General features: G+C 41.1%; 1 protein-coding gene and 1 long non-coding RNA gene across 13 annotated transcripts in view; one reads left to right on the top strand and one right to left on the bottom strand.

Annotated features, from left to right (window-relative positions):
* The window catches only part of LOC118967246 (uncharacterized), a 47,839-nt gene extending 36,027 nt beyond the window's left edge, over positions 1–11,812 (top strand). The window contains exons 2-3 of one of the 2 annotated variants that reach the window (XR_012122299.1): positions 7,277–7,375; positions 10,355–11,812. This is a non-coding gene — a long non-coding RNA (uncharacterized lncRNA). Of the gene's footprint in view, positions 1–7,273; positions 7,376–10,354 lie in introns of both variants that reach the window. The other variant, XR_005054168.2, reaches the window with a different exon arrangement.
* The window catches only part of VPS35L (VPS35 endosomal protein sorting factor like), a 133,811-nt gene that overhangs the window by 44,194 nt on the left and 61,739 nt on the right, over positions 1–27,878 (bottom strand). For 10 of the 11 annotated variants that reach the window (XR_012122294.1, XR_012122295.1, XM_073215498.1 and 7 more), the window contains exons 16-26: positions 27,086–27,197; positions 26,447–26,563; positions 24,272–24,325; positions 21,495–21,575; positions 18,504–18,566; positions 17,345–17,430; positions 16,109–16,189; positions 14,109–14,172; positions 11,823–11,921; positions 10,207–10,284; positions 9,249–9,363 (exon numbers count right to left, since the gene is read on the bottom strand). Coding sequence is in view for 9 of the 11 variants with exons in the window: in XM_073215498.1 (XP_073071599.1) it covers positions 9,249–9,363; positions 10,207–10,284; positions 11,823–11,921; positions 14,109–14,172; positions 16,109–16,189; positions 17,345–17,430; positions 18,504–18,566; positions 21,495–21,575; positions 24,272–24,325; positions 26,447–26,563; positions 27,086–27,197 (950 nt within the window). In the remaining 2 variants the exon portion in view is untranslated. The remainder of the gene's footprint in view (positions 1–9,248; positions 9,364–10,206; positions 10,285–11,822; positions 11,922–14,108; positions 14,173–16,108; positions 16,190–17,344; positions 17,431–18,503; positions 18,567–21,494; positions 21,576–24,271; positions 24,326–26,446; positions 26,564–27,085; positions 27,198–27,878) is intronic. The other variant, XM_073215497.1, reaches the window with a different exon arrangement.

Below are 27,878 nucleotides of genomic sequence, written 5' to 3' on the forward strand. Positions count from 1 at the left end.
AGTCTATTTTGGAAGGACTGCTATAGATGGAAGTGTTCCTAAGGTTGAATAGCTGTCACCAGAGGAAATAAAACCACAGTAAAGAAAGTAGAATAGCTAATTACTAAGCAAATGCAAAATTAAATTAACTATCCCCAAAGTCAATCAAGGGATAGACAAAAAGTATAGAACATGATACCTAATATATAAAGAATGGAGGAAGAAGAAAAAGGAGAAACAAAAGAACCTTTAGAGTTTATAACAGCATATTAAGTGAGTTAAGTTAGACTCTTAGATAGTAAGGAAATTAACCTTGAACTTTTGGTAATCATGAATCTAAGGCCTGCAATGGCAATAAGTACATACCTATCGATAACCACCCTAAATGTAACTAGACTGAATACACCAATCAAAAGACATAGAGTCACTGAATGGATAAAAAAACAAGACCCATCTACATGCTGCTTACAAGAGACTCACCTCAAACCCAAAGACATGCACAGACTAAAAGTCAAGGGATGGAAAAAGATATTTCATGCAAACAACAGGGAGAAAAAAGCAGGTGTTGGAGTACTAGTATCAGACAAAATAGACTTCAAAACAGAGAAGGTAACAAGAGCTAAAGAAGGACATTACATAATGATAAAGGGGTCAATCCAACAAGAGGATATAACCATTATAAATATATATGCACCCAACACAGAAGCACGAGCATATGTGAAACAAATACTAACAGAACTAAAGGAGGGAATAGAATGCAATGCATTCATTTTAGGAGACTACAACACAACATTCACTCCAAAGGACAGATCCACCAGACAGAAAATAAGTAAGGATACAGAGGCACTGAACAAAACACTAGAACGGATGGACCTAATAGACATCTATAGAACTCTACATCCAAAAGCAACGGGATACACATTCTTCTCAAGTGCACATGGAACATTCTCCAGAATAGACCACATACTAGGCCACAAAAAGAGCCTCAGTAAATTCAAAAAGATTGAAATTCTACCAACCAACTTTTCAGATCACAAAAGTATAAAACTAGAACTGTATTGTACAAAGAAAGCAAAAAGGCCCACAAACACATGGAGGCTTAACAACATGCTCCTAAATAATCAATGGATCAAGAACCAAATTAAAATAGAGATCAAGCAATATATGGAAACAAATGACAATAACAACACAAAGCCCAAACTTCTGTGGGACGCAGCGAAAGCAGTCTTAACAGGAAAGTGTACAGCAGTCCAGGCATATTTAAAGAAGGAAGAACAAACCCAAATGAATAGTCTAATGTCACAATTATCAAAATTGGGAAAAGAAGAACAAATGAGGCCTAAAGTCAGCAGAAGGAGGAACATAAAGATCAGAGAAGAAATAAATAAAATTGAGAAGAATAAAACAATAGAAAAAATCAATGAAACCAAGAGCTGGTTCTTTGAGAAAATAAACAAGATAAGCCTCTACCCAGACTCTTTAAGAGAAAAAGAGAATCAACACACATCAACAGAGTCAGAAACGAGAAAGGAAACATCACGACGGACCCCACAGAAATACAAAGAATTATTAGAGACTACTATGAAAACCTATATGCTAAGAAGCTGGAAAACCTAGAAGAAATGGACAACTTCCTAGAAAAATACAACCTTCCAAGACTGACCAAGGAAGAAACACAAAATCTAAACAAACCAATTACCAGCAAAGCAACTGAAGCGGTAATCAAAAAACTACCCAAGAAGTAAACCCCCAGGCCAGATGGATTTCCCTCAGAATTTTATCAGACATACAGAGAAGATATAATATCCGTTCTCCTTAAAGTTTTCCAAAAAATAGAAGAGGAGGGAATACTCCCAAACTCATTCTAATGAAGCCAACATCACCCTCATACCAAAACCAGGCAACAACCCCCCCAAAAAGAAAATTACAGACCAATATCCCTGATGTACGTAGATGCAAAAATACTCAACAAAATATTAGCAAACAGAATTAAAAAATACATCAAAAGGATCATACATCATGACCAAGTGGGATTCATCCCAGGGATGCAAGGATGGTACAACATTCAAAAATCCATCAACATCATCCACCACATAAATAAGAAGGACAAAAACCACATCATCATCTCCATATATGCTGAAAAAGCATTCAACAAAATTCAACATCCATTCATGATAAAATCTCTCAGCAAAATGGGTATATAAGGCAAGTACCTCAACATAAAAAAGGCTGTATATGATAAACCCACTGCCAACATCATACTGAACAGTAAGAAGCTGAAAGCTTTTCCTCTGAGATTGGGAACAAGACAGGGATGCCCACTATCCCCACTGTTATTCAACATAGTACTGGAGGTCCTAGCCACAGCAATTAGACAAAACAAAGAAATACAAGGAATCCAAATTGGTAAAGAAGAAGTTAAACTGTCACTATTTGCAGATGACATGATATTGTACATAAAAAACCCTAAAGACTCCACTCCAAAACTACTAGAACTGATATCGGAATTCAGCAAAGTTGCAGGATACAAAATTAACACACAGAAATCTGTGGCTTTCCTATACACTAACAATAAACTAACAGAAAGAGAAATCAGGAAGACAATTCCATTCACAACAGCATCTCAAAAAGAATAAAATACCTAGGAATAAACCTAACCAAGGAAGTGAAAGACCTATACCCTGAAAACTACAAGACACTATTAAAAAAAATAAAAAGGACACTAACAAATGGAAACTCATCCCATGCTATTGGCTAGGAAGAATTAATATCATTAAAATGGCCATCCTGCCCAAAGCAATATAGAGATTCGATGTAATCCCTATCAAATTACCAACAGCTTTCTTCAATGAACTGGAACAAATAGTTCAAAAATTCATATGGAAACACCAAAGACCCCGAATAGCTAAAGCAATCCTGAGAAGGAAGAATAAAGTGGGGGGGGATCTCGCTCCCCAACTTCAAGCTCTACAACAAAGCCAAAGTAATCAAAATAGTTTGGTACTGGCACAAGAACAGAGCCACAGACCAGTGGAACAGAATAGAGACTCCAGACATTAACCCAAACATATATGGTCAATTAATATTTGATAAAGGAGCCATGGACATACAATGGGGATGACAGGCCTCTTCAACAGATGGCGCTGGCAAAACTGGACAGTTACATGTAAGAGAATGAAACCGGATCACTGTCTAACCCCATACACAAAAGTAAATTCAAAATGGATCAAAGACCTGAATGTAGGTCATGAAACCATAAAACTCTTAGAAAAAAACATAGGCAAAAATCTCTTGGACATAAACATGAGTGACTTCTTCATGAACATATCTCCCCAGGCAAGGGAAACCAAAGCAAAAATGAACAAGTGGGACTATATCAAGCTGAAAAGCTTCTGTACAGCAAAGGACACCATCAATAGAACAAAAAGGTACCCTACAGTATGGGAGAATATATTCATAAATGACAGATCTGATAAAGGGTTGACATCCAAAATATATAAAGAACTCACACACCTCAACAAACAAAAAGCAAATAATCCAATTAAAAAATGGGCAGAGGAGCTGAACAGTTCTCCAAAGAAGAAATTCAGATGGCGAACAGACACATGAAAAGATGCTCCACATTGCTAGTCATCAGAGAAATGCAAACTAAAACCACAATGAGATATCACCTCATACCAGTAAGGATCGCCACCATACAAAAGACAAACAACAACAAATGTTGGTTAGGTTGTGGAGAAAGGGGAACCCTCCTACACTGCTGGTGGGAATGTAAGTAGTTCAACCATTGTGGAAAGTAGTATGGAGGTTCCTCAAAAAGCTCAAAATAGAAATACCATTTGACCCAGGAATTCCACTTCTAGGAATTTACCCTAAGAATGCAGCTGCCCAGTTTGAAAAAGACATATGCACCCCTATGTTTATTGCAGCACTATTTACAATAGGCAAGAAATGGAAGCAACCTAAGTATCCATCAGTAGATGAATGAATAAAGAAGATGTGGTACATATACACAATGAAATATTATTCAGCCATATGAAGAGAACAAATCCTACCATTTGCAACAACATGGATGGAGCGCGTTTCACTCATATGTGGAGTATAAGAACAAAGAAAAACTGAAGGAACAAAGCAGCAGCAGAATCACAGAACCCAAGAAAGGACTAACAGTTACCAAAGGGAAAGGGACTGGGGAGGATGGGTGGGAAGGGAGGGATAAGGGCCGAGAAAAAGAAAAGGAGCTTTACCGTTAGCCTGTGTAATGTGGGGCAGGGGGGCATAGGCAGGGCTGTGCAAGACAGAGAAGACAAGTAGTGACTTGACAGCATTTTATTACGCTGATGGACAGTGACTGTAATGGGGTTTGTGGGGGCGACTTGGTGAAGGGGGGAGTCTAGTAAACATAATGTTCTTCATGTAATTGTAGATTAATGATAACAAAATGAATAAAAGAAATAAAATAAAAAGTGAAAAAAAAACCCAGCTTTGTTCACAATCACAGGAGAGGCCTCAAGGTTTGAGAAAAGAGTCATATCAAACATATTCTTCCAATGGTCTGTCAATCGAACTGGTATGACCTTAAGCATAAACCCCAAAGACTTGGGAAACAGATGGAGGCCATTTTTCTCCATCACAAGACAGTCTTTACCCTCCAGGAGGAGATTACAAAGTTGTTTTTCTCTTCCACTGGCTGCCTCCATTAGTGGTCACAGTTCCCAGCAGCCAGCCGGCTGCAGCCCTTCCTCCCTGCTTCCTTGTGCTCCTCATGTACCAAACCAGCACAATGGCTTCCTGCAACATGTCCATGAGCTTTGGCATTTGTTTGAACCTAACCTGTTTTATCTACAAATATGAAAGTCAATTGTTTAAAACCTACTATAAGGGGGTTTTGATGGGGCTCTTTTCAGAACAGCAAGGCTAGTTAGTAGTTATGTCCATACTGTGAAAGGTTTGATACCATTTTAAATTTATCAATGTTGTTAAGAATGATCAACCATTCTCAGATGGTTACCATTCATTCATTGTTTACTGAGTACCCATGTGGTAGATAACATACCAAGAGCCAGGGATGCAACATCTGACAAGACAGGCAGGACCTCATGGAGCTGACACTCTAGTGATGGGTGTCGGGGGAAGCAGACAAGTCTTTACATATTTACTTGTTAAATAGCAATGGTGATAAGGACAATGAAGGTAACATGCATAGTAAGGATAATATGTCTTACAGGATAACATGATCTAACTGTTTGGGAGTGAGGAGGTCAAGGATGGTTTTCTTTAAGACACAGCTCCTGAGCTAAACTCTGAGGATGAAGATGCAAAAAATCAATTAAAAAATGTAGAACTTAAAAGATGGGGGAGAGAATTTATAGGAGGGAAAAGCATTATCATTGATAAGAACACAACCATTCTTTTTTTACCACTATTTTGCTTTAATTGCTCCCCCCATTGTTTTATCTTAGGAGGAAATGCAGATCTGTTATTTTCAGGATAATTTAGCAGGTTAACCTTGAAGCAAAGATTAGCTTTTCTGCAGATTTCTCAAGGTTTTGTATATGTGAAATAGGCTGGCTTTTAGAACTCCAGAACCACAGAGCTGTCATGGTACAGAGTCAGCTCCTAAAACTCCACAGCACACTACTTACTGAGCAGCTCCTGCCTGCCAGAAGGCCAAGTTCTCTAAAATCCCCAACCAACAGGCACCACCGCCTTCAACTCCACTTTACAGCTGCGGAAACCAAGACACAAAAAGGCCTTCATCCAAGGGCACCCAGCTCGTAAGTGGCAGAGTCAGGACTGGGGCACCGTATCTAGGAGACTTGACAGTCACCACTGCTCAGTGCCTCATCCTCACATCCTGCTGCAGCCAAACAAGTCGTGTAATTTCACACCTCCCCAGTCTCTGCCTTCACCTTTGTAGGTGTCTGCTCTTTCTAGAATGCCGACTGTTCAGTTTCCCCTTCCCACATCCTCCTGATAAACGTATGTTCTTAAGGCCCACCTTAAACATTACTTCCTTTGTAAAACACCCTGCTTTCTGAGATTAGAAGATGCAAAGAGAAAAAAAAAAAGATAAAAATAAAGGCAAATAAATCTATTCCTGTTCTCATCTGGTAATATCCTTCCAGAAGGAACCACTGACGGACAAAGGTAAGGAGTTATCTAAGTGAAGTGGCTGGGAAAAAAAGGGGTTAACAGGTACCTCCAGGCCACCTCCAGGTAAGAAGCATGTGACCAAACGTGTGTGTCCTTGGCTTCTCCGAAGTGCTGGGGGGTAATGGCTGCCTGCCCGTGGGCTGGCCAAGAGGTCACCCAGCCCCAGGCCTGGCAAAGCCACAGCCTGAGAAAGGAGATATAACTGAGGCTGGACCAGGAAGGCCAGAAAATGAATTAGGGGAGGGTATGTTTTATAACCAGCTAGACAGAGGGTGTTTAAGGGAGGTGAACAAAAGCCCATTTCCCTGAGCTTTAATTTATATTTAGCCTTCCCATTCTTAGTAATTGATTGCATTATTTATTTTGGCCAACAATTGCTTTGTGTGGCTTTCAGAACAATAATAGGCTTTTAAGGTTTAGGCCACAGCATTAGCAACTCGAGTAAAACTCATCAGGTAAATTATTAAACATGAAGTAGACACCACAGTCCTGTTCTCCCTGCAGTAGCTTCAAGTGTGGGGTAAAGCAGACGAAGTGGCAGGGCTCTAACCCCGAGAGCACCACCTGTCCACATGCCATTTACCGGGCTGTTCTAATAACGCTTATCTCTCAGTGGACTGAGGGCATCACAAGAGGGAAAAAGCCCCACCCAGCTCTCCTTAGAGAGTTATTCAGAGCAGCAAGTCCCTGGTGCTAGGAGAGCCCTTACTTAGTTTGAGAATTTTTTTAAATTATTTTTATAATATGAATATAGCATGAAACCCTATATGGTGTCCAGTCCTAATAAGCTTGCCAGGGATGTGCAACACCAAGGTCATGGTCCTGAGTTTATAAAGTTGGCAGAAGAAAGATGTAGCCTTCCAGAGCCTCCAGTGACAGTTCGGAGCTGTTACCTGCAGTTCACAAACTGTTCCTAATGGTTCAGGTGACACCAAACTCAGGGGTGCCCATGTGGGTCTTCTATTCCTAAACTTTTTAAGAGGGAACCACTGTATAATAAGATTCTCAATTTGTAACAGCAATCTAATTGAATTAATTAATCTAATCTTCACTTTGCATAGCATCAGGCTTTTGGTGGTGGCTGTTAATTTTTGTTTGACTTTGTTTTTTGCTAACCCATCATCTATCTTCAACAAAGCAGGTACCAGGAGGAAGTTCCACATTCACCAGCCTACAGTGAGGACAGATGCCTGCTTTTGGGGACCCTGCAGTCCTAGTGGGGAGAGGGGATGTCCAGGCAGTAAGTAAACACACAGTATGAAAATGTCAGATAGTGAGTGTCATGATGGTCTTAGGCAGGGTGGTGCAGAGCATGACAGCTGGGGAGATGCATTAGCCAGAGGGGACAGCAAAGGCCCCACTAAAGGGGCGAGGCTTGATTCTTATCTCTTGTCTGGTGTTTGCAAAAAAAAAGCAAATATCTGGGGGAAGATCATCCTAGAAAGAGGGAACAGCAAGTGCAAAGTCTCTGAATCAGAATACAGCTTAGTATGTTCAAGAAACAGAAAAAAGCCGATATGGCTAAGTGTGGTACCCCCTGAAGACAGAAGGCAGGCAGGCACTGCATCATGTGGGGACTTACAGGCAAGGATCTAGCTTAGTTGCAAATGTGCTGGGAAGCTACTGGCATCCCTAGGACTCAGTTCTTGTGCCACAATTATGTTTGAAGATCTTGGTGCCCAGAGCTGCCCCGGATGAATCAAGGTACAGATGAACACACCAGGACTGCCACACAAAGGGCTAAGAGAACAGGGGATGCCCACTCTCCAAGCACCCCAGAGTACTTGTCCCACCTATGGCAGCAAGCAGTGCATCTGTAACCCAGGCAAACACTGTGGTATCAGGTGGGGAGACCATCACTGCAAACACCAGCCCACCTCATACAGGGCTGCAGGACCTCCAAATGATGCACTTCAGCTTCCCAACTGTCGGCACCATGGATTCTGTCTGTCACAGTGGTAAGAGGGCCTGGCCTTGACTCAGACAGCTCAGGGGCTGAGAGCTGGCTAAGTGACCCCAGGTGGGCTACTTAGCCCCCTCCCTGCCTCAGTTTTCTCACCTGAGAAATGAGGCACAACCACAGGGCTGGCCTCGGATGGCTGCTGGGAGGATGGAATGAGGCTCTATGGGCAAAGGCCTCCCTGAGTAACAAAGGCCCCGGAAATGCTACCAGGACCTCTTTTCTCCTCACGCTACAGCCTGAGATAACCTTGCTGCCAAGGCTCTGTGGCACACACCTTCCCAGGACGTGACAAGGCTGTTCGCGGCAAACACTTGTGATTCAAAACACTGCATGGGGGCTTCTTTTGGCTAGAGTGCAGAGCAGGCCAGTGTGGCAGGGAGCTAATGCCCCAGAAGGAGTGCTCAGTCAATGACAGACGGAAATAAAGGAGGAGTGGCCTGTCCTCCCTGTCCCTCAGGTGACATAACACCAAGGCCATTTGCCACCCCCTCCCAGAGGTCCCCAGCAGGGATGCATATCAGCTGCCTACAGCAGTATCCTCCACCAGCGCACCCTCTGGTGGCTCCCTTCCCTTCCTAGTCTCACCTCCCCATCTCCCCCCTGACACTCAGGGGATCACCTCCCAAATAAACTACATGCACACTTCTTTGCATCCAGGGATGCCTCCTATGCCTGGTACAGAAATGGGTCTTGAGAAGAATTTTTATCCCAAACAGCAAGCTGTACAGAGTATTCATTCTACACTTACTAGATTTTACTCATGTGCCTCTGCAGTTTTAAACAAACACCAACAAAAAATAAACATGAATCTGCTCTAATGAATGATGAAGCAGCCTCAACTTTAAAATTCTCTAGGCACGCTTAGCCTGGCAGTGTCTGAGCTGCCTGAGCTGGCCTGTCTGAGACAGATTTAAGAAGGTCCTTACAGGAAAACAGCCACACTGTGTAATCTGCCTGATTTTATAAATGTGTGTGTGTCCAGTATGCTTCCTACTAAAGAAACAGACTTAAAGCTCATCATTTATTGATCGATTCTTTTTTTTCTTTCCTCCTTAAAGGCATCTCACACACACACACACACACTGGCTGTCCTGAGGGGCCGGGCGGTGAAGCAGAGCAGGGGGGAGGTGCTGAGAAGAGAGGCACTTACCTTGGGACAGGCACTGGTTGGCCAAGGCAACCTGACCAGAATGCAAGTAGAGATTGAGGCGGGTGAAGATTCCGGCCAGGGAGGGAATGGTAATGAAGCAGTAGGCGACGCAGGCCTGGAAGAAAAGGGAGAAATGCAGCAGGTTACATTGGCAGTGCCGTCACGGTGGGTCAAGACTATTTCACCCATCATGTATTTTCAAGTGAAAAACACTTGAAATGATTAACTTCCCACTCTGAGCCCCAGTTCTGCCCTCTTGCCTCTGCTGTATCTGACTCTGGGGGGAGGAGGAAGAGGAGAACAGGTGAGGATCATAAGATGTACAAGAAATAAATGCTCATCCACCATTGCAGGAGGTAAATAGGAAATACCTAATATTGGTTAAAAAAGCAGCCTTTAAACCTATTACTTAAAAATATGGAGATAATTAGAAAAAGAAATTGCTAAAAAGGAGTCCGAAGTGGTGGCTCTAAGCAAAGAGGTTTCAGGAGAAAAAGGGTAGGCCTGGGTGCTTAGGTTTCACTGTCATCTTTTTGCTCCAATTTCATTTTTAAAAACATGGATAGGAATTGCTTTGATAAATTTTGAGTAGCATACTCAAATTTTTTTTTCTAAGACAAAATTGAGAACTTAACAAGGTGGAGGAAAAGGTATTAGGCCCTCCAGCTACAGGCACAGGCTATATAGAAAATTCAGCTGGCAGACGAAACTGCAAGTCCTTCTCTCACCCACCTCCCTGTAATACATACCAAAGTTCAGACTCTTTTGATCATTTCTTTTCAAAACATTGAGAAAATTGGTCAGTCCATAGATATTCAAGGAGAAATAAATCTGGAAAATCAGTACTAAACCACCTTATGACACACCTGTCATTTTCTGGAAATAGCAATTTAGAAACTTGCAAATGAACGAACCCACTGGAGTTCAAAGTCTGTTGAGTTTTGTCTTTAGAACATACCCGGACAAATGCAGCTGTCTTTCTGGAGTGATTTCCTTTCATTACTTTTCTTGTTTCCATTGCCAACCGGTTTACACTCTGGATTTGTTGATAAATAAGAAAGAAAGGTCATAACATGATGGCTGACTCAAATTAATGTCTTTCATAGAGATTTGGACATTGACTGCATGCAAGTCTAAGAACAAGCTAAGTGGGACCAAGACTGGCCAGCACTGGACACTGAAATGCTGAAGGAGTCATCAGGCCTGATTCAATCTCAGCCTGTACAAACAGCTCCAAGAGACAGAACAAAAGGCACTCAGAGTTAATCATGCCTACCAACCGGCATTAGAAATGATCACTTTCTGGTTTAATGAACACCCAGGGTTTACTTAACTCCATTTCCAGAAATCCCACATACTAAGCTTAAGGTCTCAGAGATCTTAAGAGAAACCTCCAAATCAGAGAGCAGACTGTACAATCCAGCTATGCCAAGCTAACAACAACATTCAACAATAACTGTAAGAACAGGAGTAGCAGCTGTCACCCCATCAGTTACAGCCCACCTGGTGCTGTTCTATGAGCTGTATATTCATTAGGTCATTAAATCCTCACAACCCTACAAGGTGCCTTCTATTATCTCCCCCGACTCCACATTTCAGTCTAAAGTTTAACAATGCTACTAAACACTATCACCTGATCAACAACCAACAAATATATAAAAGGGTAGCTCCTTCAATTTACATGAAGCAAATAAGGAGCCTTAAGAGAATCTGTCCTAATATGGAAAGTATGGACCTATGGCTCCCAAACGATGTACCAAGACACCCCGGGGTGTTGCAGCAAACCCACAGGGACACTATTTTTTTTTTTTGGTTTGTTTTTTTAGGAAAACAGTAATGCTCAGCTGTCGAATGCTGTGCAAAGCACCAATGTGAGACCAGACTGCATTACAGTCCCTGCAGTGACATCTTATCTTTGTGAAGCTGGGTTTTCAGCAGCTACTGTGATAAAAGACAAGTACTGTAGAAAAATCAGCATGGAAAAAATGATTGGTATGAACCAGGAAATAAGGGCAGTGGTGTCCAATCTAGTTCTAAGGTTTGAGACGTTGTAGTGCCCAATGGGTACACACACTTCACTAGTAAGTAATTATGGCTAAGAGTGAAATAAAAATATGTTCTTTTTCTTTCAGTTTATATATATTGTTGTTTCAAAGGGCTATTGCATGTTAGAGCAAAAATACATTGTCTGAGCCCGACTCCTTAATAAACAGAACTGTTATTTGTGTCGTTTGGCCTGAGTGCACCATGAAAACTCATTGAAAGAAGCCACGATTCCAAGGTGGAAGTCTGACCAGGCAATAAGGAGCTCTGGGTTAGCACTTCTGTAACTATCCGCATGACTGACTTGCTGTTGGGGCACAGGAAATCAGAGTATGCAAATCTCACAGAAGAAGAGGTCAATAAAAAGCATCCAAAGCCTTAAGCAAAGCTCTGGATTTCATTACTTTGAGAAACCACCTTCCATACCCTGAAGAAAAGGGGCAATATGGGGCCAGAAGAATTCCAGATTAAAATTGGCATCTGGCATATAATCAATGAATACTGAGAGAACAAATGAATGAAAATCCTTACGTGAATTAGCTGCACCAGAACAGGTTCCAGATTGCAAAACATTGACCTGGCCTCAACATAAAAACTCAGCTGTTGTTCAAAGTCACGGCCAAAAGAAACCTAGAGACAAGTGGAAAGAGGCTGACAATGTTCTCTCTGGGCATCGGTGAGCACACAATTGAGAAGGTTGTTCCTGAGCTCTGTGCGGTGGCAAAGGTGCTATGATTACAAGTCACCAAAAATCCCACAAATGTGAATGGGTGGAAATTTTTCATAGCTACGCAAGCCGACACACATGCACACACACTGGATTATATGCTAACCCAGCATATAACAAACAGTACTAGTACCACCTCATCTTTATGACATATGACATGGGCATTGGAGGAGAAAATAAAAAGACCAAAGGGTATAAAACAGAATCTCAAAATGTAAATAGGATTCCCCAGGCTAGAAGGAAACCACTGGGAAAGAAAGAATGGAATTTTGTTTATCAGCTGTGGCTTTTTCACAGAATATCAGGATGATTATTGGGAGACATCTGTCAGAGGGAGCTCCCTAAAAAGAGCCACACCTCTCTGCTTCCTGATGGGGATTCCAAACTCAGCAGTTTGCTGGTGGCTGCTGGAGCCACAGATGGAACTTTCTCCAGCAATAAAAAATCCCCTCTTCTCCTATTCCTTTAAAATTATGAACAGCTGGTTAGTATGACAAGCTTTACTGCTATGGTGATCATTTTTGCCCAGAGGAAGTTTAGTATTCTCTTTACAGTTCTCAGGTTTCACAGCTTATTTCCTCTTATTCTTTTCCATTAAAACTCAGTGGCTTTCAGACAAAACCATAAAAAGATAATTTTTATCATCAGCATATAAATCAAGGGCACAGGAGAGTCACCTGGTAAAAGCTATAGGTACATTTCCTAACTTGGGAATTGCAAAGCTAATCCTGAATGTGCATCAAAATTGATTTTACCAGAATCAGGGGGACAGTTAAGTTGACCCCGCTGGTGTATGAGTCATATTTTCAAGGTCATGTAATTTAATTTTGACCAGCTTTTGTCTTGACATTTCCATTAAAACAATGGATAATGGCAGCAGCATTGGTATTTTAGTTCTGTGCACCAAGAATTAAGGCAAAGGTTGCTCTGCTTGTATGGAATGGTGGCTGTTCCCCAGAGAGGCTGTAACAGTCCCTCCCTCTCTGCCTGTCCTCTCCCAACATCCCTGTGGATTCTCCCCATCCTGAGGAGTCTACTTTCCATCCGCTCCAAGGGGGTGGCCCTGTGACTTGCTCTGACCAACAGAATTCAGCAGGGTGCAGTGCTGGTCACTGTGTGGTCAGAATCTTTGCCTCTTAAAAGGCCCCACAGCCTCTGTTCGTGCCGCTGCCACCTAAGAGCTCGGCTGAGAAGACGGGGGGTGAGAGAACAGTGGAGAGCAACAGGTCAGGTGAGAAATGAGGCACTGCAGCTGACAGCCTGAGCCCAGACCCTAGACATTGAGTGAGGCGGGCTTGGATCCTCCTGTCCCACCAGCCACTGTCACACAGAGCAACGTGGTGACCCGCCAACCCACAGAATTATAAGGATTAAAAAACGCTGTTATTTAAAGCTTAAAAACTAAGTTTTGGGGGTAGTTGTTAAGCAACAATGAGTAAGCATAATGGATGGTGAGCGGACTTTGGCATTCTGCCCCTAACCCCAGCATCCTTTCCACCACCTGGTGAGCAGCACTCTGGGTGCTTCACAGGCCCCTTCTCCCACGCCCAGCCCATGTGATCCGAGCTACCTGGGGGTGCGTATGTCTCCCAGGCCTGGCCTATTGGTATGTTTGTTCCCAAACAACAGCAGTCCGTTCAAGGATGAGCGGATGACCCAAGTTAATCCAGAAACTCAGTCCCAGGATGTTCCTACTGGGCTACAGAACTGGAAGGAATGGAGCCTGGAGCTCTCGCGGGGAGGGAGCCTGCCTGGGAGCATGCCAGGAGGACAGAGCCAGAGCCAAGGACACACACAGGCCCTGAGACACTCCAGAGTCCCCAAGTCCAGCTGCTGCTTTGCAGCACTCCATCCCTGGACCTCTTGTTACATGAGCCGGTGGGTCCCCTAACCTCCTCCTTTAGCCAGTGTGTCCTGGCTCTCTCTGCTCCCTGGACAGTGCTGGCTAATGTAAGATGTTTTCTCATTTCATCTCATCTTAATAAAAATGAAAAGCACCAGGAACATAACGTTAACTACTTTTGCCAGAAAAAGGCTAAACAATTACATCACATTTCCAAGCCCACTGAAATTTCTTTCCCAATACTTACCATTTTTATAAATCCATTAATCAAATAGGCCAGCATTCTTTTCTCATCCTCAAGCGTGAGTGCACTAAAATCAATAATTGTATATAATTAACACTGAAATAATAAATGAAAGTTTCTAAAGAAAAAAAATACAGAAGAAGTTAGCAATTTAATAGGTAAGAACATTCTGTATTTTCTAGATTAAATAAACTCCCCAACAGTTTTTTGGATAAACATATGTAATCCAAAGTAACAATTTAAATGTGTTTTTCATCTCTCAAAGATGCTGTTCTCAAGATACATATATTAATAGCAAAAGAAGGTAACTTCCTCTCCTTTGGAACTGGGGCAGCAAAGCCCAACTTCAAATTTTGTGCTTTAGAGAAAGTTTGTTCAACATTACAAAAAAGCTCAAGCATGCAGCAAAGTTGAAAAAATTTCATGGTGCACACCCATAGATCCACCACCAAGGTCCTACCATTGTCATTTTACAATATTTGATTTCTCACATAATTAGCCATTCCCCTCTCCATCCACCAATCCATCTTACTTTGGGGATGCATCTTTACGTGAACCACAGATCTTAGTTGCCTCTATTTAACAGCAACTTTAACACAAATATAAATAAGAAAATGTCAAGTCTTCATAGTTTTGATTATACATGTGAAGGCTTATAAATAGTTCCCCAAATGTATTTTGTCTTAAATTCTAACAATGCAGAGAAAACAAGAACCAAAGCTTTTGTCTTGTTGGTGTGTTCTAGAGGAAAGCTAGTATTGGTAAGACCATCCTGTCCTCCCATATGCAATGTCCCTTTCAATTCTCCAACACTTTCCAGCTCCTTTTGTAGCCAGGTATGGCCATTTGACAGTTTTGGCTAAGAAGAAGTAAATGCAAGCAATGTATAAGCCTTCCAAGTTTTGTCCCTAAAAGAAAACTCCTGTTGTCCAATGCCACACAGGCTGGAGTGGACACAGTCAAGGTAAGCGAGCCTCCACCGGGAAGCCAAGGACAACACCCTTGGGAGGCAGTAGAGCAGTAAGACAGAAGGAACACAGGTCCTTCGCTGATGTTCCAAAGCACAACTACCCTCACCCCTACTTTATGGTCTCGCACTTTTAGCAAGAAAGAAATAAATTTCTATTTCATTTAAGCTAAAACCCAATATCCTACAAATAAAACCACCTTTCAGGATGTATTTTGTGCCTTTATTTCTGTTTTTATCCAGCCGAAGTCTATCAGCTCCATTATGAAAAGTTTTGATATTTTCATTTTTATAACTACCCATGAAGTTGACAGCACAAAGTCATGAACATAAAGAATCTAAAATTCAGAGAAAAAAAACAGAAGAGAAATACAATCCATCTTGTTGATGGTTAAGTTCCAAAACAATTTTCTCAATTCTTGTAACATTTTCCAATTGAATCAAGCTGCTGTGTTTAAAAATTCTTTGGGGACTAAAATTTTAGCCACAAATAAGCAGGGATTGTTTCAAACACAGTAAAATGGAAGAAAACAAACAGAAAGCAAAGGAGTGATAATTTGACCTTTGACCTAAAGGTAAGGCCTATGGACAGGTCAGAGCCTCAAGTATACCGAACAAAGGAAGTCCTTCATGTAAGGAATACAAGCAATTTCATTTAAATTTCAAATAATTGGCTAATAATAAGGAAGACATTTAAAGGCTGTGTTACTGGATGAGTGAACTTCTCATTACACTACCTGCTGCTCTTAAATCTCTAGGAGACATGGAGTTTGAGTTCACATGCATGAAGCCAGCCTTTTTCTCCCGACAGAAATCCCCCTGTGAAAACATCTACCATCTCATTTTCTTGGGAAGGTTACCCTCAGTCTTCCTCCTCTCCTGGATTGGAATGTCCTCATTAGGAAGAACCTTAACAGACCCCATAAAATAATATTATTCACAGTGGCATCTTAAAGCAGCAATTCCCTAATGTACTATTTATTATATGGCATTAAGACCCAATCCATGTTATGTTTCAGCCTGAGGCGTGACTTACTTCACGGAGTCGTGCATGGTCTTGCAAACGTGCAAAAGGGCGTTCAGAATGACAGGGTCCTTGGTGGGCTCTTGCTGATGCCTGGGAGACATTGAAACATAACGGTAACATCACATCTGCCAAGAGCAATGAAAGCGTGGATTCATTTCTCACTTACTGCACATACTTGAGAAGCAGAAAATTATCCCACTGGCATGGAGCAAGGCCATGCTCATGTAATGGGCAACGTTCTGGTTTTCTCTTAGTTCTTCTTTGAGTAACGTGTTGGTTCTTCTATACAAACCTCTAACTGGAAAATCACAGTGAAGCTGCCACATTTCCTTAGCCAGGCAAAGGGCAAACCTGTTTTTGTACTATGTTTCTTGAACCCTCTAAAGCTGTCCACAACATGTCTATGACTTGTGTTAAGTGCCAGGCAAAATTATTTACTTGGTTTTTCAAATACCATAAAAGGACAAACTCTTATAACAAATCTGTATATAAGTAAAGTAGGCATATTTGTTCTAAGCATATGGAATTAATCTTCTAGGAAGACAACACAGAAAGCTTAAGACATGTATTCAAGCAACATCTAGCTCAATTTTCCAAACTCTGGTTGTTTGAGTTCTCTTAACTTTCCCTTTGTATAATATCTATATATTTAATATATAAAGTGACTTTAACTTTTTAAGTTTAACCCTGTCCTAAAAAAAACCCACATGAAATCACCAAACCAGTTATGTTATCTAATATACTTTAAAATAAACATACAGCTTTTAAAATAAAAATAAAAATATCTCCATGTACCACCTAAAATAATTTCACACACCACTCACAATACCAGTTTGGGGAAATACAGATTAAATCAAGGAAATGAAAGGAACCAAATTTGAAAACTGAACACAAATCTAAACACTAAAGATGGAAACCTTCCTAGCTCTAGTACCTTGGTTAGTATGGCTTTGTTTTTATCTCTTAAAATGTTGTTCCTAAGTAGTTCATCAATAGATTGCTCCTTCTAAAAGCAGATCAGAGTAAAATGTAAGTGGTGGCCAGGCTCCTGATTTGTCTTCTTGAGCACAATTACAAACTTTTATCATGACTGCTCCTTTTAATGTGGTTTTCCTCTCAATGTTATTTTAGATGTGATATACATGCACGTCATTAAGCTTCAAAGTACATAAACTGATTTCTTATCAACAGCTTTCATAAAGGCATTGGGAATCAAAGCTTCTGATTACATCACATTACACTTACTTGATAAAAACTTCCATGATACATTTGCAAACCTCCACCCGCACACTCTCTTTTTGGAACATGTCCAGAAATGGCAGAAATTTTTCCTAAAAATAAAAAAGAGCATTCTGCATGCAAGCAATTTACACAAGTTACTGGAAGGAATCTGTGGATCACTTTTTCTTTGGAGGTCAAAAACGGAAGAAGTTGTTCATCTCTCTGAGACAGGTCCAATGAGGACTCCCTGAAAGCAGGGAGAGGAACCTGAGGTTTTTAAAACCTGTCCGTCCGTACTAAAACAATGTATATGCAACGCGGTTATATGAATCAGGGCTGGGGCCAGTGAAGATTCTGTCAAAACTTCGGGGAAACCTTAAGATGACCAAGTAACAAAATGCAGGGCAATCTTTGGTCTTTTTATGATTGTATTGATGAGCAGAGAAAGTTCCACCACCTCTTCCAGCATCGGTTTTCTTGTCTGTAAAGTGGGAATAACAACTGCTCCGCTTCCCAGTGGCACTGTGCCAAGTGTATGAGCTATGCCTGTGAAGTTCCAGCCCAGCCCTTGGAGGATGGCAAGTGTCCAATAAATAACAGCATCTCTTATTAAATAAGCAAAAAACCAACCAGCGTCCTGTGCGTGTACGTCAATGGAAATGGGAAGAAGGGAGAAGAGTGTCACTACATATGGAATCATCTAGATCTGCCCTTGCAGCATAATTTACATTTTTGAGGGAAACATAAGAACTCTCAACTCTGTAAGACACTGAGACAGGTATTAGAGCTTGATACATTTCACAGTTCCAATGTTAGATTGCTTGTGTGATAAAAAGCAGCTGTTATGTGAAAATCATTGCAGAAGAGGAGTCAAGGAAGGGGATGCCCAGTTTGAGTACAAGGTTTCAGAGGTTATGTGGAGCCCAGCAGACGCACACATCCCATTAATGGGTAATGAATGAAATAAAGAGAATATTTTTCTTTTAGTTTGTGTGCATTGTTTTTTCAAAGGCTGATTAAGTTGCTATGCCATAAATACTTAAACTGTTTCAACCTAACTACTCTATAAAAGGAACTGCTAAGTATTTCTTTTGACCTAGGGCACCATGAAAAAATAACTGAGACACTAAGGGAATCTGACTCAGACACAAATTTCCAAAGATAACTAAGGAATATTACTTACCACTGAGAAAAGAACTGAGAAATCATGGAAGTGGGCAATCACTTTTTTAATTATTGACTGAAGCTGCAAAACACAACAAAAAGCACATGTTATTTGATAAAACTTGGCTATTTTTAAAAAAGCAGCCCTCTTTCATAACCTGAAATTTACACTCACTATAAGGGAAACTCAGATTGCTCAAGGAATGGGGGATTACTGGGTTAGGTTAGGCCCTGTCTCAGGCTGCATTTGCCCATCTTCTTACTCTGTAGTCTTGGGGAAGAAACTTCTTAGCCCTATCTTCCTTTTCTGTAAAATGGAGAGCAAAAGATGTCTTGCTCACTGTGAGGATTAAATGGGATGGTACGTGTAAAGTGCTTAGAGGAGTGCCTACCTTTCAGAAAGCTCTCCATTAAAGTCAGCAGTGAATATTCAAGGAGGTGGGCAAACTTCTATAAAGGGCCATACATGCATCACAACTACTCACTTTGCTACTGTTGAAAGCAGCCTAGAGAAGGGGCTGCATTAAACTAATAGGCGTGGCTGGGTTCCAATATTACGATTCACAAAAACAGGTGGTGGGCTACCTATGGCCTGTGGGCTGTAGCATACAGACCCCTATTCTAGCCCATGATGGCCCTGTTCTTGACTACTTCTGAGAGCACTGGACCAAGTTTGCCAGTGGGACTGAAGGCCATATCATCACCTGAGGATGGCGGCACAGTCTGTGAGATCTGCCCCAGGTGCCCAGGTCCTGCTGTCCACCACCCCTCGCCCTGAGATGTGCACAGTCCTGTAGATAGGGCCTTTGTGCAGAAGAACCAAGTAGCTTACTTTTTCTAAATAAAAAAGAAGTGCCTGCCCCTGGTTACTGACAAATACTTTGTTTATACTAAGAACATTTCTGTCTAAATCATCTGCAAAGAAATCACTCATGGTCTAAAAAGAGAAAATATTAAGAAGAATGAGCCCCATTTCATAATTAAGTAGCTTATGAGGTCAGTTAAGTAAAAGACCAGTTAAGTTAAGGACTTCAAAACTTCATGACAAACAATACTCCAGGGTGAGCATTATAAGATACTGCAATATCTTTAAAACAGTTAAATATTTAACTATAGTTAAATAGTTACTGAAACCTTATCCAGAGCAACTAATCCCTTCAGAAAAAGAAATTTTTGAATACTTAATACAGTTACACACAATGCATTTTCTGATGTAAAGAGTTTTTTCCCTTCAACATTTCATTTTTAAAATGCTAGAACAAAGAAAATTCAAAGACTACGTATATCAAATACATTTACTCAACACTTAGGTTCTACAATGACTAACACTTCGGTACATCTGTTTCATCTCCTTGCCCATCCATCCAATGGTAGAATTTGTAAACACACAATCGGTACACCTTTTTTAATGTTTTACTTTGAAATACTTTCAGACTTGCAGAAAACCTGAAAGAACTGTAGAGAATTCCTATATTCTCTTTATCCAAATTCACCAACTCTTAATATTTTGCCAAATTTGCTTTTGCACACTTTTTACCTAGGACATTTTTTTCTGAACCATATGAAAGTAGACTGCATGTATCATGCCCCTCACTTCTTAACGCTTCATTTGTTATTTCTTGAGAATAATCACAGTCTCTGACATTTCCACTTTACTGTTACCAAATTTAGGAAAGTTAACCCTGATGTTATTATAATACTTAATCTATCATCTGTATTCCAATCTCATCAACTGCCTCAATACGTCCTCTAGAGCATTATTTTTCCTCTCTCCAGTACAGAACTCAGCCCAGGGTCATGCACTGCATTTCATTTTCATGGCTCTTTAGTCTGTGTTAATTTGGAACAGTTCTTAGCCTCTCTCATTAAAGATGATGCTATTTTGGAAAAATATAGGCCAATTACTTTACAGGATCTCCTCGGTTTGGGCATGAATGATGTTTCCTCATGCCTCAGTCATGACTCCCAGCTGAATGCTACACAGACAGATGATGCTGTGAATTTCACAGAGCACCCTAGATCTGCAGGCACATGATATCCACTTGCTCCTCACTGGGGATACAAATTTTAATTAGCAGATCAGTAACTGTCTGAAATTCTTATAAGAAAATGGAACTAATTTTCTTATCCTAACTGAAGCTGGAAACTGGTCACAGGTACTAAGTGCCTGCATATCATCTTATTAAACAAAAATAAAATAATGGGAAGAGCACATGGAGCCCAGACAGCTGGGGAACCAATGCCCACTTCACTTTCACCATCTTATTAAATAAACAATAAAAAATAAAAAATAAAAAAGTTTAGTTACTTTACAGTAAGGGAACCTGAGTTGGATTCTGTATTGAAGGGAAAAAGAATTCATTCTCAAGGACAATGGGCTAATGGAATATGGGCTATGGAGTAGATAATAGTAAAATATTAAATTCCCTGAATTTGATAACTAAACTATGGTTATGTAGGAGAATATCTTTGTTCTTAGGAAATACCCATTGAATTCTTCATAGGTAAAGTGGCATGAAGTATGCAACTTATTCTCCAATGATTCAGAAAAAGACTTACTTACATATATGTGCATGTGTGTGTATACACATAATGATAATGATAAAGCAAACACAGGAAACTTTAGCACTGGTGAATCTACGGAAAGAGTAATGGGAGTTCTTTAAGTTACTCTTTCAACTATCCAATAAGCTTGATATTAATTCCAATAAAAAGTTAGTTTAACTAAAAGACACAGACACTTAACTTATTGTGCCAAGCAATCGTGCCACGACTTCCCATATCCCGTCTCACTTAGTTCTCACAACCACTCCAAGGGGACTGTCACTACTCCCATTTTTCAGGTGAGAAAGCTGAGACTCAACAAGGTCAAGGAACTGAGGACGCGGCAGAGCTAGGAATCCCAGCCAGGATTATCTCACTTCCCAGCCTGACTCATGCAACATGCCTATTTATTTCAACAGAATAAAATTCTAACCGTGTGGAAACAAGAAAGGCAAAAACCTGTTACCTGAGGGTAGGAGTCTTCAAATGCACGATCTGGAGTCATGTGCTTGATGACATCAGCCAAAACGGTATTCACCTCTCGTTTCTAAGGGAGGAAAATAAATCCAATGTGTACTAGATGCTGACAGGCAGCTGCTGCCCACATTTCTGGGGGAAAGGACTAATGTTTTTGGAACATACCACACACCTTTCAGGAACTTGTTTTAAACAATCTGAAGATAATAAAAAAGGAGAAATCCCACCTGTATCCCAGCCTACAGGCAGCTGCATCTGCACCAACACTGAGTCAGCATCACAGCATTCTTCTTGAAGGCTCTGGACATTACAGGGTCCCTGCCTTCCTGAGTGCTGGCAAAATTGGCTATGCCGCTTTCTGTCTGCCTGTCCCAGGCCCCCCGACATGCTGCAGAGGCCCAAGCCAGGCATCATGGGAAGACCACATGGAGCCCCGATAGCTGGGGAACAAATGCACACTTCACTTTCACCATGTGTATCGAGGGCCTGGTTTTATACACCATGACCTAAGAATGGTTTGTATATTCAAACCAAAAGAACTAAGTGAGATTCAAATTTCAGTGTGAATGAAGTGGATTAGAACATAGCCATGCTCACTTACATATTATCATGGCTGTTTTCATGCTACAATGGCTGAGTGTCCTACTTGTGATAATAGGTGCTTGTCCACCCTCTCCTTTAATGCTCATTTGCTCCCCGGCATGGACATCAATATCCCCACTTTACAGATTAGGAAGTGGAGGCTCAGAGAAGTTTAAGTGACTTAGCTAGGATAACAGCAGCTAAGAAAAAAATCTAACAATGGCACCAGTAGGAACCAAATCCCCTTGGAGAAACAGCTGATTCCAACTCTGGGATTAAAATATGCCAGGGAGGCTGCCACATTTTATATCAGAAGCAAGGAAGGCATCACAGACTATGGAGAGCATGTCAGAAAGACTCAGGACCCAACCTGGAAAGGCACCCAGTAGACAAAGATGGGACAACTGGGAACTGGTAAGAATAAGGTAATTCAAATATGTTTAAATCCATGAATTCCTAAAGATACCAACACCAGTGACTGCTCACTGGTCATCTCTGGGATGCTGGGAATTGAACCATTATTCTAAAACTAGTAAATAACAGGGACAAAACCCAGCATCAATCCTGCCTTCTTTATGTACAAACCATGCTTCAGGGTAATCAAACATCTGACACAAGAGTTTCTCTATACAAGTATCCCAGCTAATAAATAAAGAGGAAATGATAGCAATTCCAAACATCACCATTTGGGTACCCCTGCCCACCCATGACCCATGAGATGCCAAAACCTTCAGTGGCTGCCCACGTCATAGAGACACAATCAGATACTGTGAGCCTTGCAGGAGAAGCACCACACCACCACTTACAGTGGCTAAAAACCCAATCTACAGCTGATTAAGCCTCCAGAACTAACTGCCAATTGACAGGAAATACGGAAGGCAGAAGGACATGCTGAACATCACCACAGGGAAGCAAATGGCCAATCCAGACTGGGCACCCTTACAGGACAAAGTACCCAATTTCTGCAACAAATAAATTACAGAGGGATAAAAAAAGAAGGGGATGGGGAGGGGAAGAGAGAGAGAACTTAGAAACTAAAGAACCCCAAGAGTCTATTGCAATGCATGGGTTCCGATTTATCCTGACTGAACAAATAAACTGTAACAAAATTACGAGGCACTTGGGGCACTCTGATTGATTTTTAATGATATTAAAAGCATTATTAATTTTTTTGATTAGTAGAATGTATGGGGATTTTGTTTCAGAAAAGGGTATTCTCATATTTGACAGATATGTGCTGAAAGACTAACAGATGAAAAACAATGTCTGAGATTTGCTTCAGAATAATCCAGGGGTAGGGAAAAGGGATAAGGATGTGAAACAAGATTTGTCATAAGCTGATCATTTCCAGGTGATGACAACAAGGGAGATCATGCTTAAAATTTCCATACTAAACCATAAAACAAAAATTGGACAAAAGAAATATTATCAACAGAGTGACATTGACATCATGGTCAAAACGAGGCAAAACCAACTTTGGTGGTTACCTTCCATTTCCAAAGGCTGGAAGCTATGACTGGTGGGGGCAGGGGGGAGGCATGCAGTGGACTTCTACGGTGGGTGGGGGCAGTTGTTTCCTGCTTCATCATCTGGGCCATGATCAGACAGTGTTATTTTGTCAAGATGCATTAAGCAACAAATTTAAAATATATGTACACTATTTCTTTCTTCTGTATGTATGCTATACTTTAATTTTTAACAGTTGATCAAAACAAACACTTTAGCAACAGGATTTGAACCCAGTTCTTCCTGCTTATATGGTCTCCACTACTTGGCAAATCCAGTATTTCTCATACTGGGGTTCTAGTCTGGACACAAGGAAAGAAGTGCCTGTTTGTTTAGAAAAAATTACATGCAAGGCAAATGTGCTTGGGAAATGCTGCTTACCAGACCCCCATGGAATGTCACAAGGCACTTAGCATGTAAGCATCTAAGGTGTCCTATAGCGAAAAAACTGCTTAACTTTGTATCATGCAGCATTTCCCAAATTTACATAACAGCATGGAATACTTTTGCTATAGGCCACCTATTAATGCCCCATCATACTATATTATGAAATTTTTACAAATTAAGGACAACTGCCATTCAAAATGCTTCAGTGCCTAAGCTAGCCTTATTCACTATTATAAACATGAATAAATAACAATATGACTCTTTCAAAAACAATGCCACAGCCACACATACCGTGAAATGCTTGCAGGTGTACTCTACCCACACCTCGGCACAGTTAACGTAGTCCTAGGAGAAAAAGAAAGTGTCTTTATAGTGAGACCACCACAGCTGACCTTGTGGCAAGAGCTCATCATGTACAAACCCCTTCAAGGGCTTTGAAAGTTAAGAGAGTTGACAAGTGACAGGGATTTCAAGAGCGGTTGATCTACGGAAAAGCCTGGACCACTGATGTATTTTACCCTGAGAAGTAACTTACAGTAAAACACAAGTAGCTTGAAACGAATCAAATTTTCACTCCAGAACTGCTACTTAGGCCAAGACAGAAGTCTGGGAGGCTCTCAGGGCAGCAGAGGAAACAGTGGGGAGTCCTCGCCACACTTGAGCAAAGAAACCAATTTTGCTTGGTTTAAGCTTTGCTTAAAATGATTTTTGCATGTTTCTGAGAAAAAATAGGCTTCCTGCCTTTAAAAAATAAACCATTTGTCCAACAGAGGGGTGATGTATATGCTGTAAAAAGGTTAAGGAAGCACTGAAGGAGTTAGTAAGAAATTACGTATTAGAGTCAAGAAGAGGGTGCATGGGGAGACAACGAGTTGGTTCTGAAGTACCAATAACCAAGTGAGTAAGGCCATCTGTCTGGAAAAACACTCAAATGGGAAAAAAATGGTCAAAGAAAAATTTGGCCTGCAAGTTTATCTCTTCTGTGCTGACACTTTAAGGAAAAGAAAGAAGTGGGAGGGAAGAAAGCTTATCTCATTCACACAAGGAAAGCCAGGACCCTTAGGAGGTCGGACTGGAATGCTGAGAAGGTGGGCTTAACGAGGTGAGTGTGAGTTAAACACTGAACAGCTTCTGATGCAAGGTTGCTCTGAAGCACTGATGTATGGGCACCAGGGCCCAGAGGTTTTGACTTATATACCCTAAATAAGCTGTTTTACCTACCATCAGAGTTAGGTTAAACAGCGAACTCCAACAGCTGAAGCTTAGCAAACATTTGCTAAACTTAACCTAGGTATACAATCTAGTAAATCAGTTTCTGATTTTTCTAAATTATATCACTATTCTCAATACACTATGGTAAATGTGGTGATTAGCAAGGGGTTCATAACTAAGCTCACTCTAATATCTCCTTTTTGATAAATGACTGTATCAAATGCTACATACCCATACTCAATCATTCGCTATGCTAGACTGAATGTTTATGTCCCTCAATATGTGTATGTTGAAACCCTCACTCCCAGTGTGACGGTATCAGAAGGTGGGGCCTTTGGGGGGTGATTAGGTCATAAGGGTAGGGCCTTCATGAGTGGGATTAGTGCCCTGATACAAGGGACCCCAGAGAACTCTTTCCCTGTCCACCATGTAAAGAGAAGCTGGCAGTCCGCAACCTGGAGGATCCTCACTCAGAATCTAATCAGGCTGGTCCCCAGATCTCAGACTTGCAGCCTCCAGAACTGGGAGAAATAAATGCCTGTTCTTTACAAGCTACCTGGTCTGTGGTTTTCTGTTGTAGCAGCCTGAACTGACTAACACTGCCAGTATGGTGAAGTGTGCCCAGCTGGTCTTCCAGCTACAAGACAGGCAAGGCCATTTACCTAGTGGCAGCCACACAAACTGCTGGCATGCTGCCTACAAGGATGGGGAGGCATGAAAGCCAAACTTAAAATATCATGGCTCTCTCTGCATGCTTTACAGCAACTAGTATCAATTGGTCCACCTTCCCAAAACTTCCTGCACATGAACCATGGAGAGAAAGAGGCTTTGGCTATCTCTTCAAGGGCTAGAACCTGGAATTCCCTTTCATCAATTACTGGCTTGACTGCTGAACTTCAACTTAGGAATATCTTACTAAATTGGTATTTTCAAATCCAAATACTATAAGACTGCTGCATTTTGGATGCTGTTTGCAAAGTTATAGGTCTTTTCAAGTTTCAAATATTTGTAATTTTACATTGTGAGTGCAGCTTGAAGCTTTAAGAATTAGACATAATTGGGATGCAGACATCAAAGAAATACATCTTTAGAGCTAATAATTCTGTATTATAGGAAAACAAATCATACAGTTAAAAGGAGTAAATTTAAAAACAGAGGTATGATTAGTTGAAAGGTAATTTTTTTTTAAAGAAAGAGTATACTATATTAACTTGGACAAAAAGCAGTCAATCTAAGGTCTAAATGGCCACCCACCTGTGGATTCTTCAATTTAGTGATAACTTTCCAAGCTTCATTGAGGATCTGAAGTCGATCAGCCTCAGGAGGATCAGCCAAGGCCAAGTTTAACCCCAGTGAGTGAAAAAGGAGATGCTAACAAACATATCAAATTATTAGGATCCTGGAGATTTAAAGCACAGTAACTAAGGCTTAAAGGCAGAAGGCTGTAACATTTAGCTCATCTCAGGGTTAATCTGCCAAGAACCTCTTTCTGAAGTTCGACCAAGAGGCCTAAGCAAGACAGACCGAGCAGCTCAAAATAAAGAGCTGGCTCTGTGGATTCATTTTATTTGTGGATCATACTAGTCTGCTGGATAAAGCTTTTCATAAATAATGAGTAAAGATACATTTTTTAAAGACATAAAACAAGTCTTTCCTAATATTTCGTTGTTAGTGAATGAGATAGACGTAGGACTCACAGAGGCCTGACTGGGAGCACTTACATGTGTCTGACAATCCCAATCGCCAACTCACCTTCCATCATGTTCTCAGGAACAGAGCCTTCACCTGTAATTCTGTGGGCCCAAGCTGCCCCAACACCAGACTCTCCCTTGAGATCTATCACATAAACACTGCCTGCTTGTCCTCCCATGGAGCATTCAGTCAGGAGCCTACCTTGGGGAAACCGGACTCATCACACTCTTTAATCATGGCAATGAAATCCACAGACCTCGTGGCAATGAACTCAGCCCGGAAAGCGGACATCACGGAATTCAACAGCAAGGCGCTACAAGACATACACGCCCTATGTCAGCAGAGCTTCCCCTTAATGAAAATCACTTTGATTTTAGGATGTGTTGCTGCCAAGGATGACTGACAGCTCTTTAATGGTAAGGCTGAAAGGAAAAAGAAAAAAAAAAAAAAAAAAAAGACCGGCAGGAAACGGCAACCTCTAGAGGCTAAAACAGTGTTTTGTGCATATCTGAAACTCAATAAATGTTCAATTGACTGGATGAATGGGGGGAATGGATGAGTGGATGGATGGCTGTCTGGCTGGATCGATGGGCAGGTAATTCAGCAAGCAAATCAAATCCATTTAAACAAGTGAACAGACTTCAGTAGGCCTGGTGTGCTAATAAAACTAAACACTAAGTAACAAAATTTATCTAAGCTACAAATATATATCCACACCTTTCATGAGAAGGACTGTTCTGGGATTAGGGACACAGTGACTTAGGAACATCTACCACCAAGAGGAGAGCAGAGAGGAAACCTCATATGCCCAAATGACAGGAAAATGGAGCTCTTCCTGGCCCTACCACTTACCACAGCCACATGGGCAAATGACTATAATTAAATCCATTGTACAGATGAGGAGACTGAGGCTCAGAGAGGTCAGGTGAGTGACCCAAGTTCACAAAGCTAGGTAGGAGTAAAGCTAGGCATTGGGCCCAGGCAATCAGACTCT

Source organism: Manis javanica, chromosome 10, assembly GCF_040802235.1.
Source record: "Manis javanica isolate MJ-LG chromosome 10, MJ_LKY, whole genome shotgun sequence".
Lineage (NCBI taxonomy): Eukaryota > Metazoa > Chordata > Mammalia > Pholidota > Manidae > Manis > Manis javanica.